Source organism: Ctenocephalides felis, unplaced genomic scaffold (genome assembly GCF_003426905.1).
Source record: "Ctenocephalides felis isolate EL2017-DRISC unplaced genomic scaffold, ASM342690v1 CF-g0.4_SCAFFOLD_00845, whole genome shotgun sequence".
Lineage (NCBI taxonomy): Eukaryota > Metazoa > Arthropoda > Insecta > Siphonaptera > Pulicidae > Ctenocephalides > Ctenocephalides felis.
In genome coordinates, this window is record NW_020536999.1 from 5230026 (window position 1) to 5241774 (window position 11749).

General features: G+C 30.3%; 1 protein-coding gene across 1 annotated transcript in view; it reads left to right on the forward strand.

Annotated features, from left to right (window-relative positions):
* The first annotated feature begins 427 nt into the window (after positions 1-427).
* The window catches only part of LOC113370725 (membrane-bound alkaline phosphatase-like), a 21163-nt gene continuing 9841 nt past the window's right edge, over positions 428-11749 (forward strand). Inside the window, 7 exon segments of the mRNA XM_026611422.1 lie at positions 428-496; positions 1632-1713; positions 3814-4076; positions 6094-6286; positions 10175-10693; positions 10755-10874; positions 10877-10927. Of these exon segments, the coding sequence (XP_026467207.1) occupies positions 428-496; positions 1632-1713; positions 3814-4076; positions 6094-6286; positions 10175-10693; positions 10755-10874; positions 10877-10927 (1297 nt within the window).

An 11749-nucleotide genomic window follows, 5' to 3' on the forward strand; every position in this document is an offset into this window, starting at 1 on the left:
TAGAGACAACAGAATTATTTTGAAGGCAACAGAATAATTTTGGAGGTAACAAAATTATTTTGGAGGCAGCAGAATAATTTTGGAGACTACGAAATCACCTTAGAGGATTATTTTGAAGGCAACAAAATTATTTTGGAAGCAACAGAATAATTTTGGAGGCAACAAAATTATGTTGGAGGCAGCAGAATAATTTTGGAGACTACGAAATGACTTTAGGAACTACGAAATGACCTTAGAGGATTATTTTGAAGTCAACAAATTATTTTGGAAGCAACAGAATAATTTTGGAGGCAACAAAATTATTTTGGAGGCATCAAAATAATCTTAGAGACGACAGAATGTCCCGAGAGACAATAAAATAAAGTAAGGAACTTATATAAGAAAAATCGCGAAGGATTATAGCAAAATGGAGACAGCTTTTAGCAAAATGGCGAAGAAAATAGCAAAATGGCGAGATCGAGAACAAAATGGCGAGATTAAGAACAAAATGGCGAAAGTAATAACAAATTGGCGGTAAAACAATAAAATAATATCAAAAACAATAAGACAATTTACATAACTTTTAAATAGTTGTAAAAGACACAATACCACAAAATATAATAAAATATTTATGAGTTAAAATTTCTAGAATTTAGACAAATGCGGTTCTGTTCCATATAAAATTTTGCAAAAATTTGCGGGTTTTTGCAAATTAACGGTAACGAGACAACTTTCAATCACGTCAATCTTGTTAAACAAGTTTTACTTTCAAATATTTTAAGTACTGACGCACATCAGAGCAATAAGAAATAAAACAAAAATATTATATCAACTATATAATAATAATAATAATAATAATAATAATAATAAATATAAATCAGGCTTCAAATAAATTGCACTGCAGTCTATGAAGAGGTTCGAAAACTAAATTAATCGAAGACGCAACTCACGCCTAAGCCACTGTATTTACAAAATTTGATTTTTAGAAAAAAATATATTATAAAAAAATATTTTTGGTATTTTTTTTAGCGATAAGAAAATAGTTGTTATTGTAAAAAAACGCAATAAAAACAAGTTCTGGGGTCAATTATTTAATTATTATTATAATTGCATGCAATTATGTCATAATTGTTAATTATATGTTGATGTTCTGAGAATTGTAATGGGAATAACAAATTATGTATATATATATATATATATATATATATATATATACATATATATATATATAATTTATTTTTATATAAGTTCCAATTGTGACAAAAAATTCTTTGTCAAATTTAAGAAAAAAATTAGAAAAAAGTTTCATAAGGAATTTGTGTAATTCAATAACAAACGACGTTGCAACCTATTTTATTTTATAATTAATTTTATATATCTAAGCATCTTGCCAATAGGCAAATTTGAAACCTCCAACATTTACCCACTCTTTTATTTAAATTTATAAATTAATTATATATATATATATATATATATATATATATATTATAATTATAAACAAAAAGTTGTTCGTTCAACTTCTTTCTTTCTTCAGTCGAAGTTCGTCTTTGGACGAGAAAGGAAGGTGTTTGGGCAATTTTAATTAATTATTTATTAAATAATTTTAATTTAGTGTTAAATTTAATTAAATTTGTTTCAAAATGTTTTTAAAAATTAGTTTAGTTATTTTTTTAGTGATAAGTTTGTGTGATAGTGTCAGATTTTATGCGAATCCTGCTTCCAGGATAGATCGAGGTGAAGAAAATAAATATGTTAAATATATTTTAGTTTTAAAAATTTTACGAGAATTATCAAGAAAATTTAAAGAAAAATCGAAAATTTTGACAATTTAGTCCTAAAATTTAAATAAATTAATTTTGAGAATATATAAATAACTTTGAAGAGGAAAAAATATGAAGTTAAATAAAAATAATACTAAATTTTAGAACAAGTATTCTAAAAAGTTAAAAAAATTAAAGTGTGAAAAAATATCCTAAAGTTTAGACAAATATTGCAAAGTTTGAAAAAAAAATTCAACATATTTGAAGTTTGAAAAAATATTTTAAAGTTTAAAAAAATGTTCCAAAGTTTGAAAAAATAATCCAAAGTTTGAAAAAAAACGTTAGGAGTTAAAAACAAAATATTAAATTTAAAAACAAAATACTAAAGTTCGGAACTAAACTCAAAAGTTTGTCAAAAAATCAGAAGTTTGAAAAAAAAACCTAATGTTTATCAAAATATTACAAAGTTTGATAAAAATATTATACAATTTGAAAACAAAATCTAAGTTTAAAAAAATCTAACGATAAGTTTGAAACAAAATTTCCAAGTTTGAAACAAAATTTCCAAGTTTAAAACAAAATTTCCAAGTTTAAAACAAAATTTCCAAGTTTAAACCAAAATTTCCAAGTTTAAAACAAAATTCCAAAGTTTGAAACAAAATTCCAAAGTTTGAAACAAAATATTCTAAAGTTAGAAAAAAAATTATAGAGATTGAAAAAAATATTCTAAAGTTTGAAACAAATTTCTAAAGTTTGAAGAAAATTTCTAAATTTTGAAAAAATCTGAAAGTTGAAAAAAATTATTCTAAAGTTTGAAAAGAAAATTATGAAGTTTGAAAAGTTTGAAAAAAATATGAAGTTTGAAAAAAATTCTAAAGTTTGAAAAAAAAACTAAAGTTTGGGAAAATATATTCTAAAGTAAGGAAAAAACTAAAGTTTGGAAAAAACCAACTAAGGTTTGAAAAAAAATTGAAGATCAAAAAAGTCTAGGAAAAAATAATCTAAAGTTGAAAATATTAGAAGTTATAATTAAAAAAATTCAAAAGATTTTTTTTTAAAGAGTCGAAAGTTTGAAATAAAACCAACAAGTTTGAAATGAAACCGGAAATTTTAAAATGGAAATCGAGAAGTATTCAAATGAAACTAGGGAGTTTTAAAATAAAACTGATAAGTTTAAAATAAAACCGACAATCTTAAATTAAAACTAACAAGCTTAAAATAAAGCCGACAAGTTTTTTAAAATCATCCTGTAGTTAAAAAAAATTCTGATGTTAAAAATCAAAATCCTGGAGTTAAAAACAAAAATTCTGAAGCCAAAAACAAAAATCCTGAAAAGTTGACAAACAAAATTTTGAAGTTAAAAAAAGTCCCGAAACTAAAAAAGAATACGTTTGCAGTAAAAAATGCAGTTCAAAAAATATAATTGTATTTCGATTAATATTAAGAGTTTCAAAATAAATTCTGAAAGTGCACCGAACAAAATTTTCAAATTACAGAATTCAAAATTCTACTTTTTTTTCTATTTTTGCTATTTATATTATTCTATCATGTAAGTAACTTTAAGCAAATAATATTTTACTATTTATAGTAAGAGCGTCATTTATTAAATAATTCTTTTTGTAGGTCATGATTGCATTTTATTTGTTTTTTTTTTAAACAATGCAATCGTACATTTCATTATTAGCATATTAATGAGAAGACGACTAAATACTAAACGCGTTGCAATATGCAAATTTTACAGACTTCCTATGGCAAAAGAAGGGTCATGCACTTTATATTATTTAATAGACTGAGGGCTGGTGACATAATAATCAGTACGAAAGAATAATATAGATCAAATAATCTTGAAATCAATCAATTAGGGGTAGCAACCATTCCGTGTAAAAGCTCAATGCCATGAAGATTGTCACCTTCATAACCAATATAATGAAATAAAAATATTAGGTTGTCAAATATCTCCCTTCCGCTTTTTTGCTATTGGTTTATAATGTAAAAAGGCGGAAGGGAGATATTTGACAACCTATCACGTTCGTACAATAACCACTAATTTTTTTTTAACAATTATCTTTTTTAGATGTCTACCACCAAACCACAGATTTGTCCCAATCAGCAGAAATCAGAAACGAGGAAAAGTCACCCCAATTTTGGTACAAAAAAGCAAAAGAACAACTCAAAAAACATTTAGAACGTCAACCAAACACAAATATTGCCAAAAACATCATTTTGTTTTTGGGAGACGGAATGTCCATACCGACTTTAACAGCCGCCAGACTTCTTTTAGGGGATGAAAATAAACAATTGTCTTTTGAGAAGTTTCCTTACACCGGATTATCAAAGGTGAGATAATGGACTCATGGTAAAAATTAAAACTAGTGGTTTATGGCACCGTGCCTTGAGGCAAATTGCCAAAACTTCCCGTACCGTAACGAAATATTCGACAGATTTTAAACGTGTTCAAATACATTATTACAAATACTGTGTAACTTTCATTATTTTTGCTATCTTGCTTGTTATATCTGAGCAAATCAAATGTAAATCATAAATCAATTATTACATTAACAATCGTCATTTCATTTCGAATTCAATTTCAAAAAATAGTTGCCTAATTTACACAAAATTGAATAAGTGCTCCTGTATAGTCACAGTCTAAACGCATTTGCAAATAATTCTGTGCGACATTTTCACTTATACTGTGCTCAGCTTGGCGGCATTTTCACATTTTTCAATAGTTTTCTCACAAAATTGAAAAGTGTTCCAGTACATGAACAGTCTAAACGCACTCGGGTAAACATTTGTACCAGAGTGGCGCTTAGACTGTGCTTAGCCTGGGTATTTTTCTGATTAGAATTTTTAATCCAAAATTACAAATAGAATACATTTTTAAATAAAGGATTCTACTGACGAGCAAACTAAAATAGGAGGCAGTAAATAAAAAAGGAATACACGATAAATCCAAATTTAAAATTATTCTTATAAATGAACCATTGGTCTTCCACAGCCCTACAATATTTTAATATGTTCTTTAAGACCAGGAACACTATCGAGTAAAAAAGAGACTCTACTGACAAGCAAACTAAAAAAGAACACAATTTTATAAAAAAGCACTCTACTGACGAGTAAAATACAAGATGAATAATTGATAAAGGGACTGTACTGACGAGCAAACTAATAAAACAATTTATTAGAAAAAAGACTCTACTGACGTGCAAATTATGAGTTTTTTTAAAAACAGAAACTCTACTGACGACCAAATTCAGATAATATTTGGAAAAAGGGCGAACTTTACTGACGAGTAATTTTTCTAATAAAAATTAGGAAAAAGGAACTGTACCGACAAGCAAATTCTAACTTGTTTAAAAAAAACAACTCTACTGACGAGCAAAAATTTTGTCGTTTTTAAAAGAAATGTTAACGTTTTTAGAGTTCTTTTTTCTTCTAAAAATGTCAAAATTTGCTCGTCAGTGCAACCGTTTTTATTTCAAATATTATCTGAATTTGCTCGTCACTAGAGTTTTTTTTTTTTTTAAAAAATTGTAGAATTTGCTCGTCAGTAGAGTTTCTTTTTTCCTAATTTTATCTGAATTTACTCGTGAGGTTCGTTTTTTAATATGAATTTGCTGCTCGTCAGTAGAGTTCTTTTGTCTAAAATTAATAGCAGTATTTGCTCGCCAGGAAAATTCTTTTTATTTGTAACAAAAAACTAAAATTTTAAAAATATTACATCTTTTTTTATTTTCCATAAAATATTTTTGTAATTTTGGATTAAAAATTCTTAAAATCACCCAGGCTAAGCACAGTCTAAGCGCCACTCTGGTACAAATGTTTACCCAAGTGCGTTTAAACTGTTTCTTTTCCAATTTTGTAAAAACTATTGAAAAACGTGAAAATGTCGCCAAGCTAAGCACAGTGCAAGTGAAAACGTCGCACAGAATTATTTGCAAATGCGTTTAGACTGTGACTATGCGGGAGCACTTTTTCAATTTTGTGTGAATTAGGCAACTATTTTTTTTGAAATTGAATTCGAAATGCAATGACGATTGTTAATGTAATAATTGATTTATGATTTACATTTGATTTGCTCAGATATAACAAACAAGACAGTAAAAATAATAAAAGTTACAGTATTTGTAATAATATATTGGAAAACGTTTAAAATTTCTCGTTCAAGCAATTTGCCTTAAGGCACGATGCCATACACCACTAGTTGTTTATATTATTGATATTACTTATGACGTCAACATAGTCTCCGACGTCGTGTCAAATTATAAACAACCTGTTATCAGTAATTAATTTACCAAAACAATCAACAATAAATTGTTTTATTATTTACAAACAAACCATTTTCTCTCCGAAGACGTATTGCGTGAATGGACAAACCGCAGACAGCGCTTGCAGCGCCACCGCCTATCTGTGCGGTGTCAAAGCGAACGAAGGCACGGTTGGTGTCAGTGCTAATGTTAGTGAAAAAGATTGCGATGCTATGAACCAGGAAAGGAACCAAGTTAGCTCTATTGCTAAATGGGCACAGGATGCAGGAAAAGCCACAGGTAATAAAAAAAGCTATCTAAAATTTGAAGAGATTATCTAAAACTTGACCAAACTAAGTAAAACTTGACCAGACCATCTAAAATCTAAATAAAGCATGTAAAATTTGAACAGACGATATAAAACTCAGCCATACCTTCTAATACCTTAATAAACTATAAAAATTATCATTATCAAAAACTATACACAATGTCATGACATGAATATTTTGATTTTCTCCATGCCTACATGATTCCCACAAATACTCCCTCTGTCCAGTGTTGACATCGCACTAGTTCAAATATGCACGTCAACACGTTGTATTTATCTGGTGGGAAGGCAGATTATAGAGATGTGAATTTAGCATCTTTCAGCACATGAAATCATATACAAATTCATAAAGGTATGAACACAATCGTAGTCCGCCACAATTGGATATGAATCATCTGGCATAATCATCGAAGTTAGTAAATCATTATACGAACTTGTCGATGAAGTATCTCAGACAGTTGGATATATAAGAGCAGTTGATTCAATGAACTTTCATAAGAGCTCACTGTTTGAATTTTTGGAGTCGGTGAGGACAACGTGAATGAAGTATCTAAATCCAGTTTTAAAAACAACATACAATCAAGATCCAGTTCCAAAGTCTTAAGCATTAAAAGACGATTTGGTGAGTTAAAGGACAAGGAGAGGTTGAATTGCGATTCCAGTGAACTTTTTGGTGTCAGCAATAACCAGAGGCCTGGACATACAGAATAAGTATGTCAATGGAAGTCCGGTGTCATGGCTAGAGTAAATGCATTAACCCGAGATGAGCCGAGGACTGGGCGTGCTTTTAAGTAGCCAAAAGTGATTAGGACGTTGCATCAAAGTCTATACTTTTTTTCAATTCTTGATCCATGTTCAATTGCTATCTTCATTGTAGATGTCGTAAGTCACCAATATAGAAAAATATGAGTTAATAGAGAGATATTTCTATGTTTTATAAAATTGTATCAAAGATTATCATTATCAAAAACTATACAAAATGTCATGACATGAATTTTTGTTTCTCCAAACTCATGGCCTCATTGATTCCACAAAACCATCTAATTCTTGACCAAATGATCCAAAATTAAACAGACCATCCAGAGAATTCGCAAGTTAACCAAACTATCTAAAACTTGACTAGACCATCTATAACTTGACCAGACAATCTAAAACTCAACAAAACCATCCAGAAATTCATCCAGACCATCTAGAAGCTAAGCAGGCTATCTAAAACTTGACCAGACCATCTGAAATCTAAATAAACCATCTAAAACTTGACCAGATGATCTAAAACTCAACCAAACCATCCATAAATTTATCAAGATAATCTAGAAGCTAACAAGACTATCTAGAACTTGACCAGATCTTCTAAAATCTAAATAGACCATCTATAAATTAACCAGACAATCTAAAACACAACTAGACCATCCAGAAATATATAGACCATTCAGAATCTTACCAGAATATCTAAAACTTGACTGGAAGATCTAAAACTCAACCAGACTATCCAGAAATTCATCCAGACCATCTAAAACTTGAGCAGAACTTCTGAAAACTAAATAGACTATCTAAAACTAGACCAAACAATCTAAAACTCAACCAGATCATCCACAAATTTATCCAGACTATCTGTATAAGAGATAACCAGACTACCTAAAACTTAACCAGACAATCTAAAATCTAAATATGCCATCTAAAACTGACCAGAAGATCTAAAACTCAACCAGACCATCCAGAAATTTAGCCAGATCATCTAAAACTTGACCACACCATCAGAAATCTAATTAGAGCATCTAAAACTCGAATAAAACATCCAGAAATTTAAAAAAAATCGCTTCATACAGAAAATGATTTTATAAGTGAATTTAATAAATTATAATTGAACTAATTTTTATTAAACATTCCCATTATTATAATAAACATACATATATGTGCGCAAAATGGGCTTTGTAATAATTTTTGTTTCTTTCCTTTTCGAACGGAACCGGCACAAACATGAGAACCGGTTTATGAATCGGTTTTTTAATTTTAGCGTTCCGGCAAAAAAAATATTAGCACAACACCACTGTAGACACCCCAAAAAATATTTAGTCACCTCAAAACATATTTTGACACTCCAAAACATATTTAGACATCCCAAAACTTATTTAGACATCCAAAAACTTTTTAGTTAGACATCTCAAAACTTATTTAGACGTCCCAAAACCTAGTTAGACATCCCAAAACTTAGTCAGACATCCCAAAACTTATTTAGACATCCAAAAACTTTTTAGTTAGACATCTCAAAACTTATTTAGACGTCCCAAAACTGAGATAGACATCCCAATACTTAGCCAACCAAAAATTTGAATATCCCTATACTTATCCATCCCTATACTTAGACACTCCAAAACTTAGACATCTCAAAACTAGGGACAAGGTATCGAATAGAAGGTATCGATACTTTTTTCGTGTCGCAATTTGTCGTTAATAAGACAAAATATTTGTACACAACAAAATTTTCTTTTGTCTCCAATATCGTTATTACAAGCAGATAAGCGTAATATACAACAAACTAGCTGTAAGTGGAATTCTGTCTTAAGGCAATTAGGGCATCGTGCCTTAAGGCAAATTGCTGGAACTTCCCGTACCAAATATTATTATTTTTAAAAACGATTAACATTTTTGAAAAAAATTTACTTCGAAAAAATAAGATTTTTGAGAAACTATAAAATGGACAAAAAATTACTTTTTTTTGAAAAAAAAAAATTTTTTTTAAAATTTTTTTAAAAAAAAATTTTTTTTAATTTTTTTTTTTTTTGAAAAAAAATGTTTTCTTTATTTTGACATATTTTGGAAGATCTGAACTTGTTTTTCAAAGCAATCGCACTGCTTTAATTGCACAGAGACAAAATATAAAGCGTTTAAGCGCGGCGTCGCTGTCTAACGGGTAAACATTGATACGGAACCCATAGGAAAATAAACAAAATTTATACTTATTGTTAAAATCTCTATAAAATATCTGAAAATTTGATGTGCATATGTCTAATGATCATTTTTGACCGCCAAATAGCATTTTTTTTTTACTTTTTTTGTTAGATCTCCGAAACCGCTAGACCTGCCTTCATGAAAATTTGATCAATTCTTTATCTTGTTAATACAAGTAAAATGTTTTTTGAATTATTAAAATCGGACGCTCCGTTCTCTTAAAAACTGAGTTACCGTTTCCGGCACTTTTGCCCCGTATCTCCGAAACGGCTAGACCTGCCTTCGCCAAAAACTAATCAGCACGTCTCCTTATCAATACAAATCGAATGTTTTTTGAATTATTCAAATCGGTTGATCCGTGTTCCCGAAATCGTCGACGAAAATTTGTATCCGCACATACATACACACACGCACACACACACACACACACACACACACACACACACACACACACACACATACATCCATTTTTTCTAAGGTATGCCAAAATGTTCAGAAACCTCTAAAACGTAAAGATATATAAAAATTTTCATTTTCGATTTTTTTGCGATTACTATAACTTACCCTACGGGAAGTTAATAATAATTAATATATAAATAAACTATTTAATTATTAAATTTTAATTAAGTTTATATAGTTTTTAGAAATAAAAAATAATAATCCTTCGAGCCGAATTTTAACCAACGACATATGAATTTCAGCATTTGTTTACATTCTACAGTCCACCGCTAGCGACACGAAAAAAGTATCGGTTCATTCTATTCGATACCGTGTCACTACTCAAAACTTGGTTATATAACCTAAAAATGATCTCGACAACCTAAAACTGATCTAAACAACCTAAAACTAATCTAGACAACCCTAAACTGATCTCAACAATCTAACTAGATTTTAAATTATCTATTTTCTAGGTATCATCACCACTACAAGAATCACCCACGCCTCACCATGTGCCAACTACGCCCACACAGCATTCCGAGATTGGGAATCCGACACCGACGTCTTAAATTCGACAGAAAATCCCTTAAAATGTCGAGACATAGCCCACCAGCTGGATCACCAGGAACCTGGTAAAAACTTCAAAGTCATCCTGGGCGGAGGACGCGGTAAATTCTTACCCAACAATACTTACGATGAGGAACAAGAACCTGGTCAAAGGAGCGATGGTAGAAATCTGATCGAAGAATGGAAAACCGAGATGGGCAAAAAGGGTAAAAGTGAATATGTTTGGAACAAAGGGCGACTGGATGCTGTGGATGCTAACAAGACTGACTTTTTACTCGGGTTGTTCGAGAATGATCACTGCAAGTACCATTTGGATGTGGTCGATGAGAATTTGGAGAGCAAGGAGCCTAGTTTGAGCGATATGGTTGCAAAGGCTATTGATATTTTGAGCAAGGAGGAGAAAGGATTCTTTTTATTCGTTGAAGGTAACTATATACAAATCCCTTCTGTTTGATAAATTATTTATTCTGGTGTTGCACATTTTAGGTGGCAGGATCGATCATGCCCATCACGATACAAAACCACGCAAAGCCTTGGATGAAACCATAGAATTATCCAAAGCTGTGACTACAGCCCTTGAAAAAACAAACCAGAAAGACACTCTGATAGTGTCACTGCCGATCATGCACATACAATGAGCATGTCAGGATTTCCAGTAAGTAACCACAATTAAAATTTAACCCACTACTATAATCTTCTATATATATATAAAATAATAATAACGCACGAACCCCAGAAACGCACGATTTCGACAATTTTGCATTCGTTGAAGGTCTAGGGCTCCGCAAGGTTTATAGCTAAGAAAATTAGTGGTGCATGGCATCGTGCCATAATGCAAATTGCTGAAACTTCACGCACCGTAATTAAAAATTCGAGTAATGACATTCGTGAAAATTATCAGAATTATGCTTGGTCAAGTCAACGAGCAATCGTGGCCGCAAAGAATAATCATGTACACGCACTGAATTTCGCCATTCAATCAAAAATTGCTGGCGATTTGGTGAAATACCAATGATTCCGACTGGTCTTCCGTTTGACTTCAAACGATTGCAATTTCCAGTTTGCCTTGCGTTCGCAATAACAAGTCGCAAGGCCAATCGCTTAGTGTTTGCGGGATAAATTTCAAATAGATTATTTAGAAAATCATTGTTTTTCACATGGGCAGTTATACGTCAGACCATAAAACAAAAAATGTGGTTTACCACAAGAACACTTCAATGAAACGGATAATTTGCGGATTCACTTTCATTTACTTAGAGAAGTTCAACTGAAAAACACTTCATTTTTGTAATCGAAATAAATTCATTACTGTTGTGTAATAAAATCAAATTTTTCCTTTTCAAATATAAAACAAACAAAAATTTCTTCATATTTCTCACGAAACCATCTAGTGGCGAAACGGAGTTCGTCGGGTTTGCTAGTAATAATAATAAATAATAATTCTTATTATTATTACTATTATTATTATTAACTTCCCGTAG